We start from the raw sequence: 27,766 nt of genomic DNA on the forward strand, positions 1-27,766 counted from the left end.
ATCTGGGGTAGGTTATGCTGCACAGAAAATTTATGCAGTGTGCTTTGAAGGAAAAACAGGTAAAGAGCTGGACTTGGATTTTTTTTTTTTTCAGGAGGAAGCATCAAGGCTGCTGTTTGAGTACCAGTCACTGTTCTAGAATGGGGAGAGAATGGCATTTTTTCCCCCATCTGCATTCTCTCTCTCTAACTGATAGGTAATCAGTTGGGCCACAGCAGTGTAGTTTCTATGGAATAGTTTGTCACAGTGGCAAAAGGAGAGTTTTTGGAGTGAAAATAGGAGAATAGGCATCTGCAAAGATGTTGTAGATGCCTTGTCCTTTTAGTATCTTACAGATCTGTTGTCCATAAATTTGTCTAATAGCTTTCAAGTCTGCTGATACTGTCTGCTTCTACAGCATCCTGTGGCAGCAAGCTCCAGGCTGCTCTTTTGTAAAGTACTTGTGTTTTAAACCACAACCTTACTGTGTTGCAGGATTAGGTGAATGATAGGTCTTCAGCTTATCTACTGCTTTGTTGATTATATAAGACTCAATCGTATCCTCTCTTCCACTTTCTCTCCATGCTGAGAAGTCCTGGGCCCTTTAGTCTCTGCTTGTAAGGCCCCTTGGTCTTTACAGCTGCTGTTCTCTGAACCCTCTCTAGCTCTACAACATCTTTTTGGAGATACAGGGACAAAAACTGTGCAGCACTCAAGGTGTGGATACACCAGGGTTCTACAGAGCAGCAGAGAGATGAACTGTTGTCTTTCTTATACCTGCCTGGTTGATGCATAACACTGTTCGCTGCTGTTGTATGTTGTCAGCGCAGAGGCCATGACTTTTCCTATACTGACTACCAGGCTGATTCTGCAAAATATGCAAGTAATGATTCTTTTTTCTCTTGCAGTTACCTACATCTTATTTTCCATCTTCATTTGTCTGCTCAGGTTTTTTAAGGTCCTGAGTTCCTTCCTATCAATGTGGTATCTGTCTACGTAAAAGAGCTTAATATTATTCACCTGGAGAGTCCACTGGTGAATCCAGATCACTGATGAAGACATCATGTAAAACTGGTCCCAGTACCAGTGTGTGGCAAGCTGCACTGCTGAGTCTGGCTTGGACAGTGATAAATAAACCCTGCCCTTTGCTTCTTATCTTAACCTTATCTTCTCCTTCAGCCTGTAGGAGATCCTTTCCATCAGTACTGTAGCAATGTGTTTTCTTAAATAGCTTTTGGGGTGAACACATGTGGAAGTATAAAGGAGTGTGGAATTTAATGTTCATTGTATCCCCTTTATTTACTTTCTGTTTTCATGTCCTGATAGAACTCCAAAGGTTAGTGAAACAGGATTTCCCTTTATGAAAGCCATGTTGACCATGCTTTTCCATGTGTCAAATGATCTTTTTATTATAGACTCTATCATCTCACCAGGGATAGATGATACTTGCTAGTCTGAGCATCTAAAACTGTTTTTTCGGGATGGGATGGGGGGGAGAAGGTCTTTTGGGGGGCTTCTTGCACCATCAGCATGCATACAAAGCTTGCTTCCTGAGCAATTACGTGTTGCATTCTGTGCAGTAAACTCACTAACTCCCACTATGCTGTGACTTCTGTCTGTGTCTTGACTTAAAAGTTGTTGGTTTTCTGATAGCTTCAGTTTGTCCTTTGAATGAATGATTCTGGTTACCCTTGCACGCTAGCTGTAGTAATAGGTTGGCAATACCAAAAAGTATGTCTGGAGAAGAAAACACACCAAGCTGACTTGAGTCTCTTTGTACCTTTGTTGCAAACTCCTGATGCAAATGCATTAAACTTTCATTGCTTATTGCACTTTCCTTTTCATAGAATTCGCTTAACTGTTTCATATGGGTATAATGATACAACAACAGCTGTCACAGGAGGAATGACTGAATGCTGTCTTCCAAGCTGAAGAGTCTAGCTTGAATTGAAATATGGTTGTAGCCTTTTATCTCTAGGAATAGAGTAGGGTTTTTTGCAATAGGAGAACTGGGAGGTAGTTGACATGAGGAGACAAAAGGAATTGATCTTTCTGTGTAATAGGTGACTTAGTTGTAGATTTGGTTGCAACAGCTGTGAAGGACAGGGTCATAACTGGATTAACAGTGATTGAATAATCTTAGAAGGAATACCCATGAGGATAATGCAGTGACCCAGGTGCAAACTAGAGTAAGGATTCTCAGCTGCTGAAAGCTCTTAATACTGAAGAAAGGTCCTTTTTCTCTTCTCCTCGGAGAATGTTTGTGCATACATAAACATGCACAAGGTATGTCTATGTATACAATTAATAGCAATAGTTTCTACCTGTTTAAGTGTGTCCTCAGCCTTATTTGTTCTCACATGTGGTACACATGTTCACAAACAGCTCCTCTGTCCCTTGTCTGCAAGTCTTCATCTGTCACATGGCTAAGCTCTTGCCAAAGAGTTTGCGATAGAAATAAATTCACGTTGTTTGATGGATTCTGATGCCTTCTGATGAGGGAATAATCTTTAATGCTGTTTTTCTTCAAAACATGTAAGGTGTACTGAGCTGGGTTTGTGTGTCTGAGACTGCTGCTGTTTACATTGCAGCATGTCCATACACACATGGCCTCTACCTGTAACTGGCATGTAAACTGTGACACTGCTTTCTGCACTGCTGAAAGGGAGAGACCCTTCTTAAAAGTAAAATGGGGGGGTGGGATATCTGAAAAGCCTTATGCCACAATTCGCAAAGATCATGAAGGAAAATGATACCTGAGATGTTGACAATTGATTTGATTTTGTGTGAGGTACAGAACAGTTAAATACAATGAAATGTGCAGTTGCATGAAAACTAAATGTGCAGAAGCTTTGCAAGCTTGTAGGTAAAGAATTTGATTTAAAACTTAACTATTTGTGCATATGTAGAATCGAAAGAAGTATCTGACATACAGTCTTTTAATTTAAAATGACCCTATGTAATATTGACTTTTCAGGTACAGATTAGGTGGTATGGTATTACCAACTTTTAAGGAATGGATAGAAAAAACCTTTGGAGCAAGTCTGGAGCACAAAACTACCTCTAGAGTAAGTAAATAGCTGAACCAGTTCCTTTAAACGTTAGTCGTGGTGATAATCAAGACCACATTGTTAAAGATGATTCAGCTGTTGTCCTGAAGGTCACCTTGCACACGATTTAAATACGGTGTATTAATACCTCAGTCTTTGAAAAAAATGTTCTGTGTGAAACGTTCAATGACTTAGCATGACTAGTGGTTCCAGGTTAACTGGTAGTACTTCTATTGGAAAGAAAGTCTCCAACACAAGGAGGTTTTTTGTCCTTGTTTGTAGGTTGCTTTTCAAGATTGTAGAGACCGTTAGCCTAGAGGAATTGTTATGCAACTTCAATGTTGTTCATGATAACAAAGACAGAAGACACAGTGAAGTTAAATTGTGTTGCGTTTTGAGTGTATTTCATAATATCCAAGTTCTTATTTGACAGTAATTTTTTTAACATATCTGGGTGCTGAAAACTGGCTACCAGAATACTCTAGATTAAACTGAATGTTTTCAGAAAAACAACACATACGGAATGTTCTGGGTTTTGTGAAGCATCCATATTTCGCTTTTCAAGAAGAATAACTCATGTCAGAGTCAGGAGACCTGACTCCCTTCTAAGAATTCCTTTGAGGCTGCAAGTTCCTGACTAGATAGTTGCTTAAGCAGTGTTGGAAGCAAGCTGTGCTTGTACAGTGACTATAGTAACCCTGCTTTGGGTAACAGTTTTACCCGTTTCTTGAGTGAGTTCAAGAGTACATTTTCTCTGAAGTAGGTAATCTCATAGAACCTGAAAACTTGAACATTTCTTCAGTCTTCTGTTAATCAAGACATTCATTCATCTGCTATGACTTGCAGGATCTCCATCTGCCAATTTATTTTGAAAAAATTCATCTTGATATGTTTTCTGTGACCAGGATTGGTCTTATCTGGCGGTTGCTTTTATTTGCTGTGACCAGATGTCCTGAAAGACATTGTTCCCTTTCTACATGTAGAGGAAAGATAGAACAAAATAGAGTCAGAGGACAAGGGCAGATTCTGGAATAGTATCTTGATTCCACAGCATGTCTTGCAAAACAGCCTTTCAGGATATCTGCCAGAAATGTTGAATGTTTTCGTGTCATGTTGTACCCCTCTGGTTCTGATGTTCTTGTTGCAACCTGAAAAACAGGCTGACTACCTCAGCACAGAATAGGACTCTTTGGAGTCTCCAGTATGTATCTGGACTTCTCATAGCTATTCTCAACTACTACTGCAGGTCCCCCATTTTCATGTCTCTGTCATAGTTCCTAGTTTATATTTCAGATTGTCATGCTATACTGGTTTTTCACCTTCTACTATCATCAGAGCATGAAGGAACTTGAGTATAGGAACAGCACTAGGAGAAGAATCTCTTGGTCCATTTGTCTTTCTATCTCATCTCTTCCTGCCTCTATTCTGCAAGACTGGAGGGTTCCCTTTTGCATGCAATTTTTCTGTTATAATTAACAACAGTAAATGTACCTGCTTCTGTGATGCTCAAGGCCTGATGATGTTTTTTTCCCTCTTCAGACTAGACTTACCACAGACAGCGGTTTAGGCCTAGTTCACATAGGCTTCCTGTCTAGCCTTTCAGTGCACAAGTCTTAAAATATTTCAGTCCCATAAGAATAAATAAAGGTATATTTTTATTTGGCATTGTGTGTAAGATTTATATGGACAAATATTAACTTTTCAATCTTGAGGATGAAAACTAAAGAATTAAAATACTTGTGGAAGAGAGATAAAAATAAAGATGCTTAAAACCATCTGTAAGGAATTGTTATAGCTTTAAGTAGTTTGTGTCCCTCTTATGGAGAACAAAGATCTTCAAGCACTTGGTGTTCAACTTGAAATGTCTATAGTTCTGTCTATAGAAATCCATGAAGAAGCAAAAGTTTAAAATAGAAAACGTAAGCACAGCTAGCAGGGATTTTTTTTTTAAAGTGGTTTAAAGATCTTTATTTGGTACCTACTTGTTTGTTTCTCATGTTTCCCAAGTTTCTGTCAGAGCTCTGCTCTTTGGGTTAGCGAGCAGCACTGTGTGAATGTGCATTAATAGGAGAATAGTAAGAGCTAAGAGCAGCAATCCAAGACCTGACTTCCTCTGTGCTTATTGTGACTGGCCCCTAAAATCATGATCTCTCAGTAGTGGTGTACCTCTCACCTAAGCAACGCTTAATCTCAACTTCTGTGTTTGCAGGTGACAAAGTGAATATGTTGGAGGGAAAAGCCTTTTTCTCAGATGTCTGACACCTTATTTCAAGTAGTATAATATTATCCTTAAAGCAAGTCAGAACAGCACATATCCTCTTCCAGAAGTTAAATCATTGTTAAAACTATATTTTCATTAGGTCATATGTCCCATATGAAAACTCTAAAACAAACATTTGGCTGTCCTTTTGAACCTCTGAATGTTGTTAGCCATCAGCCATGAATGTATCTCATGCAGATACTGCTTTCTGAATTATCCCTGTAAGTACTCTCAATTTCTACACAATATTTCTATATAACCTTACGTAGTTTCTTGTAGGGTGGATACTGGTAGGCAAGCTCCGTCACCATGGATCTTTTAACTACCTGAAGACTTTCCTGTTGAAGGTTAAATCTTCCCTTCTTCAGCTGTCACTATTTTGAGACTCAACCCCTTCAGAATAGACTGGTGCTGTGGTGGCAGATGGGAGACTATTAATCTCCCATTATTTTCCTTGCTGTTAGCTTGGTAACTGGTGCTATCCTATAAGCTTTTGTCTTAAGACACATGGTGGCAAAAAGTATCAGCTGTTCTGGAGGCTATGTAGAGCAAAGATAGGCAAAACTCCGTTTCAGGAAAGAAAACTTTGATGGGTGGATACAGCCTTTTGTAAAAGGCTGAAACTTCAGAAGGTGAAAGAAAAGTGAATTCGGTTTTGCTGTTTTCTCTTTGTACTTGTAAAGAAGCATGGATTAGGCTCATCAAAGAAATGTCTAAGTTTCTTTGACTATGTGGAACATTTTGTACAAAATACTTCCTGGTGGTAGGGCTGTAAGCAAGCACTTTCTGGCATCATTAGGCAGCCTATAGTCTTTCCTGATGGCTTTGTAACAAAATTGCAAGAATGTTCTTCTATTTGAGTTGAAAGTGATGTCGGTTAATTTGCCAGCAAGGTTTTAATGACACAAGTTTGAAAGTACTGCACTATGTTTTAACTAATTTTTGTGCAACTCCTAATTTTTAGAGTGTATTTAAAATAAAAGATGGGGCAGTGAAAAATTTTCAGTTCTCCTGTTCTTGAACTTGAGGGACTTTGACTAGAAATAAGATTCTTGACCAACATTTTCTTTCAAAATAGGAGTTGAAGACCAGAAGTTAGTTTTTGGTCATAAGACAAGCTTTATATCTAATTAAAGAACTCCTTAATTAGAAGCTATTTGTAATAGAAGACACATTCCTTTAGGGAGGTTACCCATGGAAAAGTATAAATGAATTTATTGGCTCAATTTTTAAGGAGGAAAAAAAAACATGGTTTTTTGGAACCTTCAAGGCATTTAAAAGCATTACACTTAATGTCTACAAAAATCTTATTTTCTTGAAACTGGGTCATGTAAAGAACCCTCCTTCTCTAAGTAGGTTTAAAAAGTCAACACATGAACCGTGTTTTTATGTGTCTGATATCTAATGTGGACTTTAGAAAAGAGAATTAAGTGGCTAGGTCTGCACTTTGAGAAGCCGTAAGAATACTATACGAGACATCCGTTGTAAGGACCTGGAGGAATGGATTTTAGAAAACCTTAAGCAGGGGTTCTCGCTCTGGATTTACAGAACCTTGATTCAAGGCCTGTTGGTAAGCCAAAATGTCCGGTGTAGCTTCTTTGAAAGAAAAACTTTTTTCCAAGGTGTTGATCAGGACTTCTAGCTAGAGGCTTTCTGGAAACACCTACATGTTAGTGACTGAACATGGATTTTATAAAGTCTTTCTGATGTGTGAGGTCTACTTAAAGTATGCTGGCTATGTTAGATTAGTCAAACTTAGTTTTTCCTTGCTTTGGACTTTTGATTAGGCTTTGGTCTGAGATGGTTTTAACTTCTAGTACATGACAGAAGGAGGGGAAGTTGATAGAAACAGAACTGTAAATAGAGGAATTTGCAGAGTGGGCAGTTGCTTTAGTATGTATTTCTCTGTATTGGAGGAGGAATTTATATTCAAAAAGAAATTTTGACCTTCAATCTCTACCCCTTTATCGACAGGAGAGTCTCTAGTTCTGTTCAGGCACCTGTTTTTCTTGGACCTTGGGAAGTCTTTAAAAAGGTATTTTGCTCATTATGCACTCATAAGCTAGTGCATTTCTCCAAATTTCTCAGGAGGAAAAAGGGTAAGAATGTGCTACTGAAATAAAACTTCCTGTGTGCATCTAGTCAGCTGAGTACCAGGTAGGACAAGTGGGATCAGTGACTGAAGATGAGGAAGAGCACTTCTGTATTTTTGATCTTAAATAGTTGTGTTTGGGTATCAGTTAGCGTTAACCTGTTTTTATTATTTCTGTTGTACAGAAATGCTGTAAGAGTGAACCTACCTTTAATGAACTTATTTTCTTGTATTGTAGGCATCCTTAAATGTTAATGATGTACCTCCATCCATTGTAAATGAAGAATTTCTTCAGGATCTTAGAGCCACTAAAATCTCATATTCGCAGGATGCAGAAGATAGGGTATTCAGAGCTCATGGTAAGAGAACTTCGTTTGTGTAACTGTGCTGCTTTCGATGCTTCCTTGTTTGAACTTGTTAACTTATTGTTTGTGTTTCAGGTCACTGCCTACATGAGATATTTGTACTCAGGGAAGGAATGTTTAAGCGAATTCCTGATGTAGTTGTATGGCCTGGTAAGCTTTAATTGTCTTATTCTCCCTTCTGATCTGGGAGGCCATTGTTTACTAAACTCCTGTGCTTTCTTGTCACGGGGAAGCTCTCTCTTGGTTCATTGACTTCACTTGTCTTTACAGAAACCGAAGGAATTCTCTCATGAATGGTAGTCATAATTGTTTAACATCTGGATTGCAGATTGTGCCTGTGAAATCCCATCACTTCGTGGGGAAGTCAAATTTATTATTAAATATAGCTGAAGTTTCTGTTGACAGCTGAATTCATGACTTAAGTAACCACAGTGTAATTTTAACTTGTATGTTCACTAATAATAGTTGTCTAAACGGCGGTCTAAATCTTGTTTTTTTTTTTAAAGGAATACATGTAGAAGGGTAGTGAAATGTTTGTATTAAAGAACTTTGTTTTATGATATGCTGTGCTTTAATTAAAAAAAGTATAACACCTGTAACTCCTATCAGAACACTTTACAAAGGATCATTGAAGAAAGAGCAGTGCAATCTGAGTACAGGCTAGGCCCATTTACATAGAGTAGTAATTAATGCTGTTGTAGATAATATGTAGCAGAAAATATGCTTGCTTCTATCTAGTAGAAGGATGCAAATACTTAAACTGATATGACTTGATTTGCACACTTGTGTGATTTTTCTGCTCAAGTCAGGTTTCTCTGGTCACTAGGAACTACTTTCCATGTGTGTTCTTCAGTAGCTGACCAAAAGCTCATTTGATCTACATACCTGTTAATTCCTATTCAGCTGTATGGACCCCACTCTTCCCTTACCTTTTATAACTTTCTGATACTTTGATAGCTGCACTGCATTAGAAACCCCAAAATTTCTGTTAAGAACTTAGTCTTAGCTCAGTTTTGCTTCCTTTATTTAGGGGGAAAAAAAATCACATATGGGAAGCATAAAAAGAGGCACTGTAAGATGCATCTCATTACTTGAGGACATGACATGACAGCACTGGTGACTATGAACAGTACTTGCCACAGCTTTATTTTGTGCAGCTCCAAAAGCAACTGAAATAAAATGATTGACTACCTTTGTTTAAAGCTGCTCTGTATGGCAAGAGCAAAGTAGCCAGAGTTCATAAGCCTATTTATTCAGTCCTGCTCATTCTCTGCTGTTTGCATGAACTCATGTATGCACTGTACTTGATCCTTTTTTGGATCATTTTCCTTGTCTGTGCGCAAGCATTTCCGCTTCCCTCTTTGACCAGATAGAGAATGCATTCTGAAAAAGTAAATTTCACCAGCAACTCTACTTTTCAAACTGTATGTCAGCCAGGAAGAAAAAGACGTGTTGTTCAGAAGAGACTTATTTCTCACTTAGAGAATAAGTTGGCAATAAATTGGACAACCTATTTTCAATAAAAGCTTTAAAGTTGATTTGTTCTCCAAGATACCTAGATAAATTGTTAACTGTTTGGTAGCCCATCTTGCTCTGAGAATTTGCAGGAGGTCTCAATCCATGAGTAGAGCAGGAGACTAAGGCTGTAATTAGTTCTTCAAACGTAGAATTGTTTCACGTCTAAACTTTACTCTGGAACTCTGATACTTCTGAGCCCAGCTCTTATTTAGTGCCTAACTCTTTGAAATGTCTTCCTTGCTGGTGTCAGAAAAGGAGCTGCAGCTTACTCAGACTGCAATGTTTAGTACTAAGCACAAATAACAGTACTAAGCACAAATCCTGTTTTTTACCTGTTTGGACTTTTTTAGTTTGCCATGAAGATGTAGTTAAAATTGTGGAATTAGCCTGCAAACACAATCTCTGCATAATACCATTTGGTGGTAAGTGTTATGAAATCTTAAATCTGTTTAACATTAATAGTGAAAATGTATTCTACTTGAATTAAATTTAAATATGTGATCTAGTAATTTATTGTACCAATAATTCAATAGTTAGATTTTTTTTTAGTAGTAATTTAAGTGTGGTCTTAATTTTTTTATGATCTTGCAGTATTAAAAGCTGCTCTATTCAATTTAGTGAAAGTCATTAAAAGTATGTCAACACCTTGAATATTGAATGTGCAAGAGGAGTGATTATATGAAGCTGAAATCTACCTCTGCCTTGGAAGTCTTCTAGTAAATAAGTCCAGAGATTCAAATATGTCTGTTAGAGGTATCGTGTTTTTGGATGCATTACTTGTGCTCTGTTCCCACAAACATGTATAAATTAGGTTTTTTGTTGTACTGTTGAAGCTCATAGGTCCAGGGAGGATTGTGGTCAGACACTGTACTGCAAAATCATTATCTGTAATTCTAATTTCCTTTTAGACATTGTGCGGTTTGAAAGTTATAGTAGAGACTCCTGTGGCAAGGGGTTTTCAGGAAATGTTCCAGGTACAGAGTACAGGTAAAGACCTGTATCCCTTCTGTGTCCTTCTCAGCCTAAAGAATTTCTAAAGGACTTCAGGTTTTTAATCATGGATGCTTTTTCCTTTAAGCCTGCTGAAGTAGAGTGGTGAGCTATCTTGTTTTGACTTGGAGCTCTGGGAACACAGGATGTTGGCTTTCATGAGCTGTGAGAAGCTTTTTGTCAAGAACTCTTAATTCTGTGGGCTAAATCTGTGCATTTTACTTGGTACTTCCTTATGCTATAGGAGTATAGCCCCTGTAGGAAGGACATTTACTATTTGAGAAGATAAGCATGTCACTTGAAGACAATACCAAACTAATGGAGCTGGTTTCTCCCTAAAACACTCTCACCCTTGTCAGATACATCTGGAGAGCCGTAAGACTGCTACAAGTCATCTTTGGTACTCGTAAATTGGTATAGCTGAAAGCAGCAATGTTGACTCTCTCCTGTTCACTGACCAGGGTACAGAAAGATCTTCAGATTGCTTTCCAAGCCTGTTTATACTGAACTATGGTCAACTTCTGGAGCTATTACTATAAGGGTTGATATTTAAGGAAAGTGCCACCTTTCCTATCACTGGAAACAAAGATGACAGGCTTTACTGCTCTTGGAGAGTGTTTTATTAGTTGCCACTGTCTCTGTACTTGCCATTGATTGTTCTTCTGGTAGCTTGCTGTAGATCTTTTTGGCATCCTAGTCTCTCTTCCTAGGATTTTGTAGTCTTTGAGAAGCCAAAGGCTTCTTGGGGGCTGTTCTGTGACATCCTATAAAGATACATTAGAAAGCTCCAGAGAAGTTTGACGTTTGGTTTTATCCATTTTTTTTTTTAAATAGTTATACCCTTTCAGTTTCTTTCTTGCTTTCAGATAAGTATTGCATTCCTGTATTAGGTAGACTTCTTAAGCCAACTTTCTAGGTAGAAGTGTAGTGGCTTCCGTAGTGATCTCAAAAGAATATATAGAAACCATAGCTATCTGTTTCTTGGATGGCTTTGTTATTTCTTTATCCTTCCTTGTTTTAAAACTCTATCCTGGACTTAACAGAAGCAACTGAGATGGTCACAGAATTTCATGATTTGTTATCGAGTGCTGTTAAAGCGTTGTCAGCTCCAATGCTGCCTTGATTTTATGAAACCCAGTTTGGGAGAAGAGGCAGCCTTAAAAGGCTAATCACTAGCCTCAAACAGTTAACTTCAGTGATCTTTATTAAGTTCAATATCGGAAAGGAGGGAGAGAGGGATGGTATGTGGAGAACAGCTACCTGAGAATTTTATGATCACAATCTCACTCCCATATTTGCAGGAGGGACAAGTGTGTCTAGTGCCCTCGAATGTCCTGAAGAAGAAAAAAGAACAATTGTCTCACTGGATACGTCACAAATGGTATGTTTCTCATAATTTTTTTTTTTACTCTGCAGTTACTTTAAATGGTGATCACTAGAGAATGACACTTCTTTCTTTGCAAGAGTAAAGGGATGGAAGTATTAACCTGTACCATGCATGGTTAAATTGGTATTCTTTCAGTTTAAGTGATATTTTGCTGATGTTAGTCCTGTACTACTTCATATGACCTGTATGTATTTAATAAGAAAAAAATCAAGCCTTCTGTTAAGCCTTCTTACAGCAGTTTTAAGTGAAAGTCAGAGGAAGCTACTATTCTTCTATATTAGAACTTGTATCTGTGGTTAAATGAAAGGCTAGGAGGAAGTTATTTGTTATTGCAAATTTCACTAGTTTTTGCAGACTAATACTTAAAGGAAAGGTTGGTAAGGTGACCCAATATCTATAAATCAACTTGAAGGATCAACTTTAAAGAAAAAAAACCTAGAGTTTTGTGTAGATAGCATCTTGAGAATGTGAAGTTCATAGCTTTATGACAGTTTAGAAATGAAGTTCTGTAAAATTTAGTGCTAGTTTTCATCTTTCCATTATGAAGGAGCTTTGTATTTCTAAAGTGATAGTTTTATGACTACATGGTAATGAGATGCTTCAGAAACAGCTCTGTATCTTTGATGTAAAGCTCTACTGTCTCTGAGCACCTGCTGAGCTTATTAACTCCTTTAGCCTTGAAGGTAAGACCTGGTTTTGGCTCCATTTTCTCCACTCAGTCAGTGGTGCTTCAGTTAAACTTGTTGTTTCTCAGCGTGTCTGGCTACAAAGTGACCTTTTCTGCAAAGGTGGTAGTTGCGTATTGAAGGAAGCTCTTCGGGTGTCTATGCGGAGTGAAATCCAAAGAGTACAATACTGACTCGGGACTTCATTTGAACTCATTAATTCATAGCCCACAGCTTTGACTTCTTTCTGGTTTGGGGGTAGGAATGTAGTTAATTCTTATGCTTTTGTGTCAGCTAGATATATAAGTAGACACCAAGTCAGAAAATAGACCACTTCCATGTGTCTTGAATGACTCTGCCAGCCAATTCTTGTAATCATTAATGAGGAGGGAAAATAAGGAAATTAAGGTGAAAAGAAGTGTTGTCAGAGTTAAAACCTGGATGTCTCAGAGCAGTTAAGATGATTGGCTAAGTTTTACTGTTTTAATAGACACTTAATGGGTATCTTCGTCTTGCATGTAGGGTCTATATTGCATAAAAACTGATTTACATAAGCATCTTAGATCAGTTAAGCAGTTTATGTTGAAACTGAAGGTGTCTGAAAGGAGCTGAAATAGCTGCTTTGAATAATTAGTTAGCCCAGATGTTGTGAGGGGAGACAACTGCTTTAAAGCATAGCTTAAGTTGGACTACAAGATGTCCACATTTCTGTCATTTGAAAAATGAAGGCAAAGGGAAGTGAGAGCTGTTCTTCTATACAATATTAATACACAAAATTACAGAAGTACACCAGAAGTGTACTTAAGAATGAAGAGTGGAAGCTGAAGCTTCTATGGTGTCCTTACTATAAACAAAGCTAAAACCATATTAAGTTTCTCCTTCATGTGGATTGTCCTCATTGACAATCTCCTTCATGTGGATTGTCCTCATTGACAACAGTAACATTGACAAGTTACTGACATGTAACTTGTAGCATTTACTAATTTTTCTGTTTAATAGAATATACTGATGGGACAGTGAGTGTCTCATCAGATAAAATTATATAATCCTTCCAAGTATTTTAAATCTCTAAAGTACATACATACTCTGACATCCTGTAGTATATCTTGCTTCTAACTTACTGTGTCAAAATCCAAGAGCTGAACTGGAATAACCGAATGCAGCCTATTTAACCCATGGAGTACGTTTAAGAAAACTTTTCTTGGTGTATACTTCATGTCCAGATAGTCAGATTCAGACACCTTCAATCATGTTAATTGTGAAAATCACTGTCTTGCTTAACTTCTGTAAGAGTTATGCCTTAGTTCTTTCTGGCTTTTCTGCATTGTTTCTGTAAACATTCCTAGTATAAATTGACTAATAAGTATGTTACTTACACCACTATAGTGGTGATTTCATATATTGTAACCTGTTGTGTAGCTGTTTGAGAGAATGAATGGGCTCAGCTTCCACTGCTGTAATAAGTGGAGTTGTAGTAATAGTAAACTGTGTGACCAAGCATGTTGATCCTATAGCATTAGGGAAGGAAATAAACAAAAATCTTTAACACTGATTCTTAGTTTTGATTGGCTTTTCAACAGAATCGGATTCTCTGGATAGATGAGAAAAACTTAACAGCTTGTGTGGAAGCTGGCATTGTTGGACAAGATCTGGAAAAACAGGTATTTAGCTTGTCAAGCATCTAGTATTTCTCCATATTTTTCTTAGCTGGTCCTCATATGCGTGGCTATGAACCATATCACATTGAATGCTTTATTTGATGAACACTTAAAAATTTTTTTCTTTTTGGCTCTAGCCACAAAATGCAATTACAGTAATAAGTTGACTATTCATAGGATGTAATGCTATGCTTTGTTTCAGACCTTAGATACACTCTTGTGGTTGCAAGGCATGACACTTGGTACCAATTACCAGGAAAAGTTCAAATTGTCATTTTGTGATGTATGTGATGCATGTTTTAGCCATTTTGGCCAGAGGTAGTTTCCTCAGAAGAGCATATAACAGATTCGCTGTTGTTGTTGCTGCTTCTTAAGGCCAGCTACAGAGAGTAGCAGAAAGGATGGAGAGTTGCCCAAAACAAGAGTCCAGTGGAAGATTAGATCACCTTCATTTCTAAGTGACTTCTAGTGGCTTTTAATTGCAGTTTATCAGATGAGCCACAGCACCCTTCTCAGGGTCTTTCTCGGTGCTCCTCTATAATCAAGCCAAGTTGTGGATGTTTGTTACTATTCTTCATGTGCAGTTCTCCTTATTTAAAAAAAAAAAATTCTAGGACTTGACTTGTTTGATAGCTAAATGTTGTCTAAACTTTTCTTAGTGCCTAAATGCACTTTACAAATATGCAGAGATTTGAAGGGTTTTTTGAACGCTTTTTTCCAGACCACTTTTTAGAAGAAAACTTGTCATACTTGACTAACAGAGCTGTTTATGATGAGAAAGATAGCCCTTCCTGCCTCTTATTTTAGTTTCCCTTTTATCATTTGATGTAATGCTTTAACCTTTCCAGACCTGTTTCTTTCAAGCTTGGAATTAAAATGCAAATTCTCTGCATTTAAATGACATTTTTCTAGGGTAGTAGTTTGATATTTCACTATTATCTATCCTTTAAATTCCACTACTTTTCCTTTCACTTAAAGTAAGGGACAATATTCCCTTGCTGCTTATAGCTCTTATGAGCTGAAATACTACTGTTGCAGTTATTCTCTTCGAATATTTTTCATCAAAACTTTTTCAATCAGTTTTTTTTACTATGAAGAAAGTACTGGTTGTCAATTTGTTCAATATTGAATATAAACTAGTATTCATGCAAAGGTTTTAATATATGGAATGACTCTGAGCACGTGAGTACTTCTGTGCAATTTCTTCAATGTGCAAGGAATACAAAATCAGATAATCTACTTAAAGTGTGTATATGTATTTTAAAAATGCTTATTACATACAAAATCCCAGTATTACTAGCAAATGGGATGTGATTAAAGCTAGGACTACAAGTTGTGCTTGTTTTGTATAGTACAAGCTGAGCATAACTATGATTTAATATTATAGTTAATGCCAATGCAGACTTCCACTGAAGTACAGGTAGAATGCAGATATACATTTGGACTGTGCAAAGAGGTAATGGAAAGGTTTTTTGGTTTGATTTGCAGCTTACTAGTATTAAGTGAGCTTTGGATTGGAGGCTAATCCAACTTCTGGTGCCTTAAGAGACTTTACCAGGATTATCTCGGAATTATGTTACAGTGAAGAGGTTTGGTGCCTCTTACTGTGTTCCTAATTTTTTGGGTGCTGAAGTAATTTAATAGGCTATCTCATTTACAGATGTCATGAACCTTATAACAGTAACTAAAATCAAGAGCTGAATTCTAAACAAATAACAGATTTGGAAAACCTGATACTTGACAAAAGTTAGGCTGTAAGTGTTATAATGGGGCATTCAAAATCAGTGTACACTTCACACGTTTGTCTGTCTTAACTAGTGACTTTAGTGTGATTAAGACGCTATTTTCTGTGGGATGATAACTCCAGATATTAGTGGGCTCTATAGAGAAGCCCCAAGTTACTTGTTTTTGTCAGAACATAATATGGAATAATAGCTGATAGATGAGGACTAAAGGTGACAAAAAGATAATGAAGATACAACAATATTTGGTATTGTTTTTTGTAACTAGGAAAAGCTAGTACATGCTCATATTTTCTGGATGAGGCTGTCTCTTGCATCTGCAAAGTACATAGCATAATCTATCCCCTGTCCTGTGAGTGCTCTTAGTGCATCCTGTTCATACAACAGGATTGAAGGAGTTTAGACCAAGTGCTTTGTACGTGCACAGTCAGTTACAAGTTTTCAAAAGCATGGTCTTCTGCTGTGCTTGTGTTTATACAACTTGTAGAAATTGGTATGTTGTGACTGAAGCAAATTTCTTGTCATCTTGGGGAATGAGGAGGCTTTAGGCTCCAACCCTTTCCCTAATATGTGACAAGTAAGAATATAAAGCCACAAGCTCCTCTGGTATGAGAGGACCATGAGCTAGATGAATCACCATAGACATTACATAAAAGTGACTTTCAATCATTTCAGTTAGAACCACTTTGTGCAACAGAACATAGTTAATGATCCACATTATGTGGTATATTTAAATACCTATGTCCAACTGGACCGTTACCAGTTGGTCAGTGCAAATTGGTCATCTCAAATGTACTAACACAGTTATCACTTAATGTGAGACTGTTGGGTCTTTAATTCTTCCTGTCCGACAGCTTTGGTGTTGCAATTCTGAGGGCATCCAATCAACCTCAGGTGCTGTGCAGATGGCAAAGCCAAGCTAATACAGAAAAACGAGAAACAAGTGACTACTTAATGTACAGGAATGTGTGATCTGCATCACAAATAGTTGACAGCGTTGCATACAGGAAGCCCAACCAGATGGCTGTATATTAAAACACATCACTCCTTGAGAGAATTAAGTACAGGCAATTTGCTCACATTTTCTGCAGACCTGCTGCATATCACATTAGGATGGAAAGAACAGGAGATTAAGTGCCTTATTGGCAGCATTTGTGCAAAGTTGGCAGTTCCTTAGTTATAATTTTTTTCCATATGTATTTGAATTCGCACCTTATGAACAATAGAGGTCTTAGTTTTAAAATATGGGGGAGGAGTATTATATGTTGATATGTAGCACAGTGTGTGCACAGTAGAAGCAGAAACAATTTGCATTTCATTTACATATCAAAGACAAAACTTGTGCCTGAATAAATGGGTGTGTGATCAGGATACTTTTTAAAAAAAACCAAACAATGCCCCCAAACCAAAAAACAAACAAACAAACCCTAGCATATTGATATTTGCAGTACTAAGCAAATGCAGGCTCTGTAGAATGTATTTTTTCCTTTCTTTAGCTTGCTGAAAGTGGCTTCTGTACAGGCCACGAACCAGACTCCATGGAGTTCAGTTCCCTAGGAGGATGGGTAGCAACACGAGCATCAGGCATGAAAAAAAACATCTATGGAAACATTGAAGATCTGGTAAACAGTTCTAATGTTTTTTCTAATTAATTATTCTGTTTGGAGGTTTAACTTTTATAATGACTCACAATGAGAGGGAAAAGGGATAGTAAATTGCGGTTCTCTTAGAAAGTGTTACAGTTTTGGAATCAAATGTTGACTGAAATGCTTGTTTGCCTGCTTTTGGTATTAGTACTAATAATCCCTACCACTGATCTAAAAGTCAGTTTCATTTTGGTACTCACTGGCTAGTTTAAGGAGTTGTTACCCTGTCCTGACTCTGGTGCCTTCTTTCACCATTTTGTGCTTTCTATTAATCCAGTGTAATAATCCTGTCAAACTTTTAGGGTGATTCCAAAAGGCCCGTGTTCTGTCCTACCTGTTGTGCATTCCTGAAGTTGTCTAGCTGGATCATATACTTCTGACAGCAGGCTAGCTCCTTCCACCTTCCTACCTCCCCTGGGCTAGTAGTTTTTTCAAATCAGTAGGCTGATCTCATTGACCATGTGGATGCACAATGGTGAAATCTAATGCCACCACATGCGCTGTAGAAACCCTGAGGAAGGAAGCAATGGACTGGGAATGGCAATATCCTACTCTTGAATCTGTTTTAAGCATTAAAATGGTTCATCTTATATTAACCAAGGTAACTTTGCTTTTTAAAGCATACTTTTTGATTTAAAAATCTACCTTTTCTGTTATAACAAATACATTGAATATATGGAAATCAAATCATCACTGTTCAGACTTTGCCTGCCTTTTTGCTTCAAACTTCCAGCTTTCTCTTGTAGTTTGTACAATAGCCCTTCCACGCACGTGGGTTTTTTCCTTCTTTCCTGCAGCGCACACTAGGTAACGTATCCCTATCACCTCAGGCTTTTTCATCAGCTCATAGTTCACAGACATGTTTGTTCTGTGCGCAGACGTGACACTTTACTATCAGTGACTGAGCTTGGCAGGAACTACACAGTTTTTATTCAGTAGGCCTGGCTGAACTAAAACTACTAGCACTTACAAAGTGTCTTCTGTCCCCTACTGCCTGAAGTGTTACTGAATGGTATAGTTTTGCTTGTACTGGGAGATGTGAAGCAGAAGGCTTCTCTATCATGGAAGCATAACTTCAGGCTAAAGCAGCTTCTGAAATTTTCATTAGGAGGAAATAGGATTGAAAATTGAGGCAGAACAGTTAATGAGTTTCAAAATGCCACAGTGAGAAAGTTTCAGGGAAGTGTTTACCTTCGGAGGAAACTTTATATCTAGAAATGGTGTTATATAAGCTGCCTAAAATCCAGTTATTGCAGAATCAACAGTTCGTAAAATGCATATAATTAAATTCTTGAACAACTCAGAGCAGGATGAAAACTACCTAGCTACCTGTGTCTGAAAGTTTTAAAGCCATTGTTTGAAATTCAGTAATTTTGCATCATTTAAAGGCTTCATTAAAAAAAAATCCAAACCCTACCCTTCCTTGGTATAAAATAATTGAATAAAGGATTAAAAAAAAAAATCCGGGCTCTGTATTACATGTGCATTAATAAAACTGGAAGCAATAACATTGAAAAATATTTTAAAAAACCCAACCTTCTAGCCTTACATATGTATCAGTCTTATGGCAGATTTAATATTGATAAGCTATTTCACAAAGCTTACTTCTTTCTTCCTAATAGAAATATTTCTGTAGCAACTGATGGCTGAATTGTATTAGCTTTATCAAGCAGTTCTCAAGCAAAATTTAAGCAAAATTTAAACCCTCACTTTTTTCCTCTGAAGTACTATGTATATTCTAGATTAAAATCCTAGTACTCATAAACTACTGTCTACACTGAGAAACAAAACAGTTTTAACTGGTACTGTCTGCATGTAGCCAACAGCTGATTTGATTTGGCATAGAACTGGAAACAATCTGTTGTGTGGGCAAACGATGCTGTGTTAGAAATCATTGTTAGTAACGGTCCTCAGGTTATCCCAAAAGTTCTTGGGGCTGCCTACAGAATGTCTAAAGTCTACAAAGCTGAAGTGTATCAAGCTTAATATACATTTTGTAGAAAATAAATATCATTCAAAAAAAGTCTGTGCTTGATGCTAGTATTTATAGTCATTGCATATTGTTTAAACAGGTGATTCATATCAAAATGGTAACTCCTAGAGGAATAGTAGAAAAAAACTGTCAAGTACCTCGTATGTCAACAGGACCTGATATCCATCACTTCATTATGGGATCTGAAGGTATAAACACAGTAATTTCGCATAACTGCATCTTAATTCAGCTTCTGTAATGGCTTGATGATTTGAGCATCTTTAATGCTGTGGCTTCCAGGGTGTCTATGGGTGGCATTATGCAGGCATGAATTTCTTGTATTAGGATAATATATTAAAGACTTTAATTAGGTCTGAAGTTAAGCAACTCTGAACAGTGCTTAAAACTGATCTGTGGAGTTAGCCTACAAGTCTAGTAACAAATATAATGATTTAGAGGATATATTGTAAGAATTTACCACGTAAATAGTCAGGAATAAATCACCTACTACTGCAATACTGAATTTTTGGGATTTCTGATTTATGTTAACTTACAACATCCTGGTAAACAGTTGTTAAATTGGATAACTTGCAAGAAGTACATCTTTACTCAGTTTTTCTTTTTTCCTGAAGGAACTCTTGGAGTGGTTACTGAAGTTACGATAAAGATTCGCCCGATCCCTGAGTACCAGAAGTATGGCTCTGTGGTCTTCCCCAACTTTGAACGAGGGGTGGCCTGCTTAAGGGAAGTGGCAAAGCAGGTAAAGAAAAGTTGGATGTTGACTCCTCTCAAGAACACAGATTCTAGTACTAGGGATGTGCTGATGCTCTAGTATTTCTAGTAATTGATAAGCAAGGATTTGAGATAATATGAACCTCATAACTGTATATAGTCCAGGAGGCTTTTGGAAATTAGGCAATTGAGGATTGAGCATGTTCTGAATTGGCTCAATATTCTGAGCCAAATTGCGGATGTGCTTTTTGATGGCTTTTTTCAGTGGGAGTTATTTGCATATCTCAGTACAGAAAATTTGGCTTTGCGTCTCCTTCATCAGACAGCATTATCCTCAGATTAATTCAGGACTATGTAAAAGGGACCAGTATTTAAAGGAATTAAGTTGCAGCATACAAGTAAAAGGCAGTTGAATTCATGGCTCAAAGTGACAAAGGAACAAAAGTCACGCATGGAAGGATATGGCCTGTGTTTAGAAAACACTTCCTGAAGCATAGTGACATGTTCAGGTGAGCTGGATATTTTGAGGTGGAATTGTGCTTACACTGTAGTATTTAAATAGCCTTCTGAATAGTGTGGTCAGATGGTTTCTGGTAGCAAAACTCAGACATGGGTATCCGAATTGTGTAATGCTTTTCCTCATGGCTATGCTTCCAAGCAAGTCTTACTCTGGCTAGCCTCTTTCTTCACAATCTTAGCCTAACTTTTCTCTGCCCTGTGCAACACATATCAAGTAATTTCTATGAATGGTGGAATATACCCTGAATTGGGGAAGAAATTTCAGAAATGTTTTAATTAATGCCAAACTAAACACAGCTTTACATTTTTTTCAGTGATTGGTTAAATTAATGACTTAATGTTCCAAGCCAGATGTTCAAACTGGTATGTGAATGACACGTATATGCTAGTCAGCAGCACTTGCCAGTTCTTCTGTTGTGCTTCTGCTAGTGCTTGTTCTTCCTGTTAAAGGTACCTAAGCAGACTGAGAATGCTTAATCATATGGCTGATCAACATTTTAAGTCAATTAAGGAACTAGTATCTTTTCCCTAGCTATGGGCTTAGTTAGAAGAGGAAAAAAAGGCACTATTAGCACTTAGTGTTGCTCCATTTCTAAGCTTCTGCTGCTGCTGTTTCACTGCTTACTTGAGCCTGAACTACTTATTCCTTTCTTCTGTTGCCCCTCACATCAATCTTGGTAGTAATCACAATAATCGCTATCTGAAAAGCTGTTTTTTGTCTGTATTGGTCTACTTTAATGTAAGAATAACCAACCTGCAGGTTATGGGTGGGTTGGTCTCACTTAAAACCACTCATCCAGCCACCTTCTGTTAACCTGCCTGGTGAGCTATCTTAGTTCTTCTTTATGTTCTTTCTTCCTGTTGTGTGACCAAATATGTATTAATGATATGATGGAGGGTGAACATGTCAAATCAAGTGATAGGAGTACTTCCATATCCATGTGATTAGATGACGACTAGCCTAAAATTCAGGCTTTGTTATATTCCTCTGGCCATATGTTTTGGTATGACTGGACATGGCCATCACAGATTACATGATGTAGGCATATGTACGACCAGAAGCTTGCCTAACTAGGCACCTATTCTTACTGGTTTTCAGATTTCTGTACAGGGCAGAATCTAGATCGGACGAGATACGGATTTTAACTGCAGTCTGGTAGAGCATTAGTGTACTGGGTCTGGCTGGGATGGAGTTAATTTTCTTCTTAGGAGCCGATGTGGTGCTATGTTTTGTACTTGTGACCAAAATAACATTAGCACACCAATGTTTTAGCTATTGCTGAACAGTGTGTACACAGTGTCAAGACTTTCTGTTTCCCACTCTCCTTCCACCAGCAAGTAGGTTGGGAGTGGTCAAGAGGCTGGGAGGGAATGCAGTTGGGACAGCTGACCCAAATTGACCAAAGGGATATTCTGTACCGTATAACATCATGGGCAGAAATAAAACTGGAGGGTGGAGTTTTCCAGGGGTTGCCATTGCTTGAGGACTGGCTGGATGTTGGTCAGCTGGTGGTAACTGATTGCTTTTGCATCACTTCTTGCTGTTTTTTTTTCCCCGTTTTGCTTATCAAGCTGTCTTCATCTCAACCCATGAGTTTTCCCACTTTTGCCCTTTTGATTTTCTCCCTCGTCCCACTGAGGGGGAGTGATTGATCAGCTGTGAAGCGCTTAGCTGCCTGCCAGGGTTAACCCACAGGAATTAGACTTTTCAATGGATTTGTAACGTATGTGTATCTTTGATTACATAGCAATATAAGCTCGATATTCTAATCAAGTATGGTATCTTTAGTGCATATGGCAGTTTAGAAAAACACTCAATACTTGAAGGTCAAAGATCTTTGGACTATTCCTGTGTTGGCTTGAGGTTAAACTGAAAAGTCTCAATACATTATATCTAGACATACCTAATAGATGTTGCTATTCAAGTGACAACAAGCTTGTAGTCACCTCTTTTCAATGATGATGGGCATAGGTCTCTGATATCAAAGTGTGCTTTCTTGTATGCTATTTTTAAACGAAAACTTGATTGTCATGAATTTCAGCAAAACTACGTACATAATCTTTTTATTCTTCCTCCTGCTCATTCCCCTAACTTTGCCCCCAAGAGATGTGCTCCTGCATCAATTCGCCTTGTCGACAATGCACAGTTTCAGTTTGGTAAGTATGTAGATCTTCATGGATGAATATCTGTTTTCAAGGGTTTTGATTTTTAGTAGCTTAAGTCTGTTTTAGGCAGTAATTCTTTTGCTAGACAAAGAAGGCAATGAACTTGAAGCTCAACCTCCAGATAGTGCCATAATGTGTACTTTCAGAAACAGAAGGCTGTCTTTTGTCTCTGGGAAAACAGTATCAACTACAACAGTCAGTAAAGAGCCATGCTCTGCATATAAACACATAAGATTTTTTTGTTACCTTTCCATTCTTGGCATATAGCCTACTGGAGAGTTTGAAATTCTGGAGACACTTCCTCTGTTTTGGTGTAGAGGAGCAGTGATGATAGTTTTGCCAATATAGTACTTGAAACATTTTCTTGCAAAGAGTACTAATGAGAAGTCAGGTATTAAAAAAAAAAAAGAAAATCAGAATGAAGGCACCTTACTTTGAAGGTAAGTTGGTTGATTCCTTTAAATTTCATAAAAGCATCACAAGTGGTATACAGATTCCTTAGAAGTAGCAGGTTTTTTGAAAATATTCTGATGTGACAATGATTGTTTGGGTGGAGAGAGGCAATGACATACTTGTCCAAAGTGAGCTGTCTATTTTTAAAAGAAGCTCAGATGTAGTAAATGCCATAACTCTATGAAAATAGAACTAAGCTGTAGGCTTTAAGTATAGAAAGTCAATGAAGCTACTAGAAGATTACTGAACACAAAGATTTTGTGAAATTTCAACTAGTTCAGACACCTAAATAGGACAATGTCAGATATGCAGAGCAATCATTTTTGAGCGCTTCCTAGGGAAAGTTGTCATTTTAAGCTGTAAGAAATTTGGCAAAAGATGTGTTCTGGCTCAAGACACTCTTGAGGAGAACCTAAAGTTCTCCCAAAGCTACCCAAAAGCTAATAGTTTACAGAACTTGAAGGTCTTGCTGAGACCATGCTATTTGATTGTACCCAGAAAGTGAAAATGTGAAGTGTGACTGATCTTGAAAACCTCTATTTTAATACCACTTGAACAAGTCAGAATTTCTGAAACTTCTTTTGGATGGAAGCCTCAGTGATGAATCTTGACTTCAAATGCCATTAATATGATGGTGTTGAGAAAGTTGAACTCTGTTTTTCAAACCAAGGAAATCAGTATCTGTAAGACCTGAGAGCCCAGTAAGCCTTGCCGCTTGCTTTAGTCACTCTTTTGTGTTATACTTTTTCTCTCAGACATGTACAACAGAAGGCAGATGCATTTTTCTTTCTTTTTGATTGGCAAGAAGTTTGACCAATTACAAGCTTTAAACCCAACACTGAATAAATCATTCTTCTACTTTTTAGCTTTGATCTGAGGTCGCAGCTTATGTGGTCACCTGCAAAACATAGTTTCAGGTGTGTCAATATAGATTTTTCTTGTAGCCATTATTAAGTAGGCTTAAATACTATTGTTTTTACAGATTGTGGTTTACTAAATTCATGTCCTTTTGTTATCTGGTGCTTTTTTGTGTGCTTACTTAAGTGTGCTTGGAGGTGTACTCCTTGGGGTTTGTTCATATCTGCAGGGAGAGTCCCTCTTTACTGAAGAGGGAAGGAGACTAATCAATTGCTGAAGTTCATGCTTTATTCGGGAGGAAATACTTTGTGAAGTATTTTAGGAGGAAGTATCATGTAAACGGTGCATAACTTTTTTTATGAATTGGGCTCACAGCATGTAGGCCAGATGCAAGACTGTTAAAGTGAAGCAGTAATGGGAGTTCAGAAGTTGCTTGTGACTGAAAACAATGGAACAAACAGTAAAAGACTTTCAGCTCAATTAAACCCAGTCCTGAGGCAGAGATGTTAATTTAACAGACTCCAAGACACCATTTATATATCCTGGTGATTTTAGTTCCCCGTATGTGATTAAGGAAGCGATTACTAGCTTTATGTAGAAAATTTTTGCACAAATGACATAACTGTTAAGGAAAAAATTGCTTAACTCCTAACTTGCACCATTTTTGGCTATTGGTTTCAGTGGTTTTGGCGTAACTTTAAAAAAGGTCACTGATTTTTGCTTTTTGTAGTGTAAAAGCTAATGACGTGCTCTTTTAAAATTTGCCGTGTGCCATATACTTGTGAAGATATAAACTAGGGCAGCCTTAATTAAAGTGTCAGATGAAATATTTGTGCACAGTTGTATGTATGCCTTTTAAAAAAATTAATAAAAAACCTTTTCCTAAATCATCTTCTAAATGATTAGAGAGAAGTCTCTCTAATTATGATAATCAAAGTGCTCCAAGTGATTCTTGCAACTTTGACTACCAAGCTATTTTTCATTTGCCCATTGAAGTAGGAATTTTAAGAGCACTGTTTGCCTTAACACACCGTTTTCCGCTTTTTGCCAAAGGTCATGCTCTTAAACCACAAGTTGCTTCCATTTTTACATCATTTTTGGATGGACTGAAAAAATTCTACATCACAAAGGTAACTTTTGGGGTTTAATACTGTTTAGAAGTTGCATGCTATTCATAAATTTCAAGATTTTTTGGTATACTGTCTCTAACGCAGCTGAGTTTGAGTGTAACAGATCCTGCATTGTAGTATCAGTTAACTTGAGATTCTCAAAGTGGTTTAATCCAAAATGAGATTATCTGTTTGAGGAGTTATTCCATGAGAGCTGTTCTTACTGGTCATATCTGTAGATGAGATTAATGTGCCCTGTCTAACAGTGAGTCAGTGATAGAGCAAGACTGGAACCAATTTATGTAGCTTGCAGACCACTGATCATCAGTTAATATTGATGGAGCGAGGCTAACACTTTACTATTTTTTCCTCTTCCCAGATTTTGTCAAGGCATGATCTACCTTGTTGTTACCGTAAATTAGAATTTTGGGAGAACCTCAAGATGTCTGTATTGAATTTCCCATATAAATTGGTTTTTTGTCTTTCTGAAATTCATCCCAATGAATACCCTTTTTAATCCTGAATTATCTGGTGCTGTAATGATTTCACGTGGGCTTTTGTATTAGATTTGTCTTGTTACTGATTTGTCCTCCAAATTGGCTAACTAGAGAGTTCCTGCAAATACGGGTATTCAAATGTAGAAAATTGCCTCATCCTGGATTTAGGTAACTGTTAGATGGGAGGAGGTAGACATTCCATTCTGATCTGATAATACTGAGTGTCTTCAAGGAGTGGGCTTACTTGAGAGACAGTGGCTACTGTTGATTCTGCTGCTTTTTCTTGTGCTACTGAAGTAGAAAATGCCATGTGTCTTGGGACTTCCTTTGCTAGGGAATACCTATTATGTTTAGAGATAGCCCAAAAATTATTTTGCCTTCCCTCCCTGATCTGCTGTAGTGCAGGAATATCTAAAGTAGTAAAGGTTTTGGCCACAAGACTGCTTACAGTTTGAAACAATCCTAGTCGGCAATATCTACTGCTTCTGTAGTTGGCAACAAGCATCACTGCTTCTTGGGTTGTATCACCAAGGGATGTTGTATGCCAATTCTAATTCTTCCAGCTCTGCAGGAGAAAAAGAACATGTGGAGAGATGAGAGAAATGACGGAGAGATTCCAGGTTGGTGACCAATCTGGAGCTCTTATGTCAGGGCTCAGTCCCCTGGTGTGTATGAGCAACTGCTACTTCAGAGAAACTCCCAGCTGGGATGGGAGGTAGAAGTAGAGAAAGGAGCAAGTTTAATGACCCTGAGACTGATATTGCAGGTCTTACTGGGACCAAGATACTTAAATCCATCTTACACATACTTCATCTGTGAATTGCTCCCTGTAATAAAAAAAAGTAAACATCAGAATACAGAACTCATCAGACACTTCATTCTTCTATTGAATGGACTAGTCATTTAACTGATACCACTTAAGAGACTAGGGACAAAGTCTTTCTGGTTTACTCCTCCATGTAGTTTGGGACTGTTCACTGATACATGAATGCAATATCCATTTCAGAAATACTGACTTGGATATCTCTGACCGGGGCTCACCGTAGAGATTTGAGCGCATTGGCTGGAGGACTGAGCCACCCCAAGATACTTTGCCTCCTTGCTGGGTTTTTTGGACCCTCCTGGTACCTTCAGTTAAATTCCAGTACAGTTAATCTATTCAGTTAGGGGAATAACAAAAGGAATAGCAACTAACTGGGATTTTTCTCAGTATAGTTGATCCTGCGCATGAAGGATGAATTCAAATCTCTTGACTATTAATGTAACTTCATATAACCTTGCCTGGTGCTTAAGTAACGGGTTACCACAAGTAGAGTAGAGACTGGAAGAGGTGAATTCCACTAGAAAGGGAAAGGCTTCAAAAAATAATCCTGGTCAATATACATATTAAGAATACGTTGTTCTAAATTACAAATTTTTGCCCTTTTTAACTGTGGAAAAAGTTATTAAACTTTATTGCAACTTTATATTCATCTCCATTACTTCTAAAACCTGCTTAGTAGTGGTAGTTCACTGGAACTAATTAATAATAAAAAAAGGTATGTAGAAAATAAGTAAGGCTCTTACTTTTTTGACCAGTTACGAAGATATGGCTCTTGACTGTTACTGCTGAAACAAAGCCATACAGACAGCCTCACTGCATTACTATTAAATCTTTAATAATCTTCTCCCCATTTCCACTGGAATATACTCCCTGCCACCAGTTTAGAAGTTATTTTCCTTTCATACTGCTTTTCCCGGCGTAGAGATTTTCTGAGGCAAACTGCTGATACAACTGTTTTGAGAGCAGTGACATTTATGGTCATCATAGTCATCCTCCTGCTTTAATACAGGAATAGTTCATAGAATATAAATGTCTCCCTTTTGGTCAAAGCATTTAAGACTTGTTCTTTCTTCAGCATAGGTAGACAGCTGTTATGTCTATCCTGCTTTTTAACAGGAGAAAAAAAGTGACAGAGATAATCTGTTACTTCAGTGGGCTTGTGAATGTTTGTCCTGTCAAGGAAAAACTTGATTGTTTTGGTAGTAGATTTTTGAAAAATGTTTTTTCCTAATATTTCATCTTAGTTGCAACAACACCTATTAATCAGAGCACATGCTGTATATCT

General features: G+C 37.6%; 1 protein-coding gene across 5 annotated transcripts in view; it reads left to right on the forward strand.

Moving 5' to 3' along the window:
• Positions 1-27,766, forward strand: part of AGPS (alkylglycerone phosphate synthase) — a 61,544-nt gene that overhangs the window by 14,577 nt on the left and 19,201 nt on the right. For 2 of the 5 annotated variants that reach the window (XM_075153331.1, XM_075153330.1), the window contains exons 3-14: positions 2,957-3,047; positions 7,620-7,740; positions 7,822-7,896; positions 9,615-9,686; positions 11,556-11,635; positions 13,887-13,967; positions 17,203-17,328; positions 19,425-19,533; positions 19,957-20,084; positions 22,681-22,732; positions 25,106-25,182; positions 26,222-26,278. In XM_075153331.1, coding sequence (XP_075009432.1) covers positions 2,957-3,047; positions 7,620-7,740; positions 7,822-7,896; positions 9,615-9,686; positions 11,556-11,635; positions 13,887-13,967; positions 17,203-17,328; positions 19,425-19,533; positions 19,957-20,084; positions 22,681-22,732; positions 25,106-25,182; positions 26,222-26,278 — 1,069 coding nt within the window. The remainder of the gene's footprint in view (positions 1-2,956; positions 3,048-7,619; positions 7,741-7,821; positions 7,897-9,614; positions 9,687-11,555; positions 11,636-13,886; positions 13,968-17,202; positions 17,329-19,424; positions 19,534-19,956; positions 20,085-22,680; positions 22,733-25,105; positions 25,183-26,221; positions 26,279-27,766) is intronic. The other 3 variants (XM_075153333.1, XM_075153332.1, XM_075153334.1) reach the window with 2 other exon arrangements.

The sequence above is a fragment of the Calonectris borealis genome, chromosome 6, assembly GCF_964195595.1.
Source record: "Calonectris borealis chromosome 6, bCalBor7.hap1.2, whole genome shotgun sequence".
Classification (NCBI taxonomy): domain Eukaryota; kingdom Metazoa; phylum Chordata; class Aves; order Procellariiformes; family Procellariidae; genus Calonectris; species Calonectris borealis.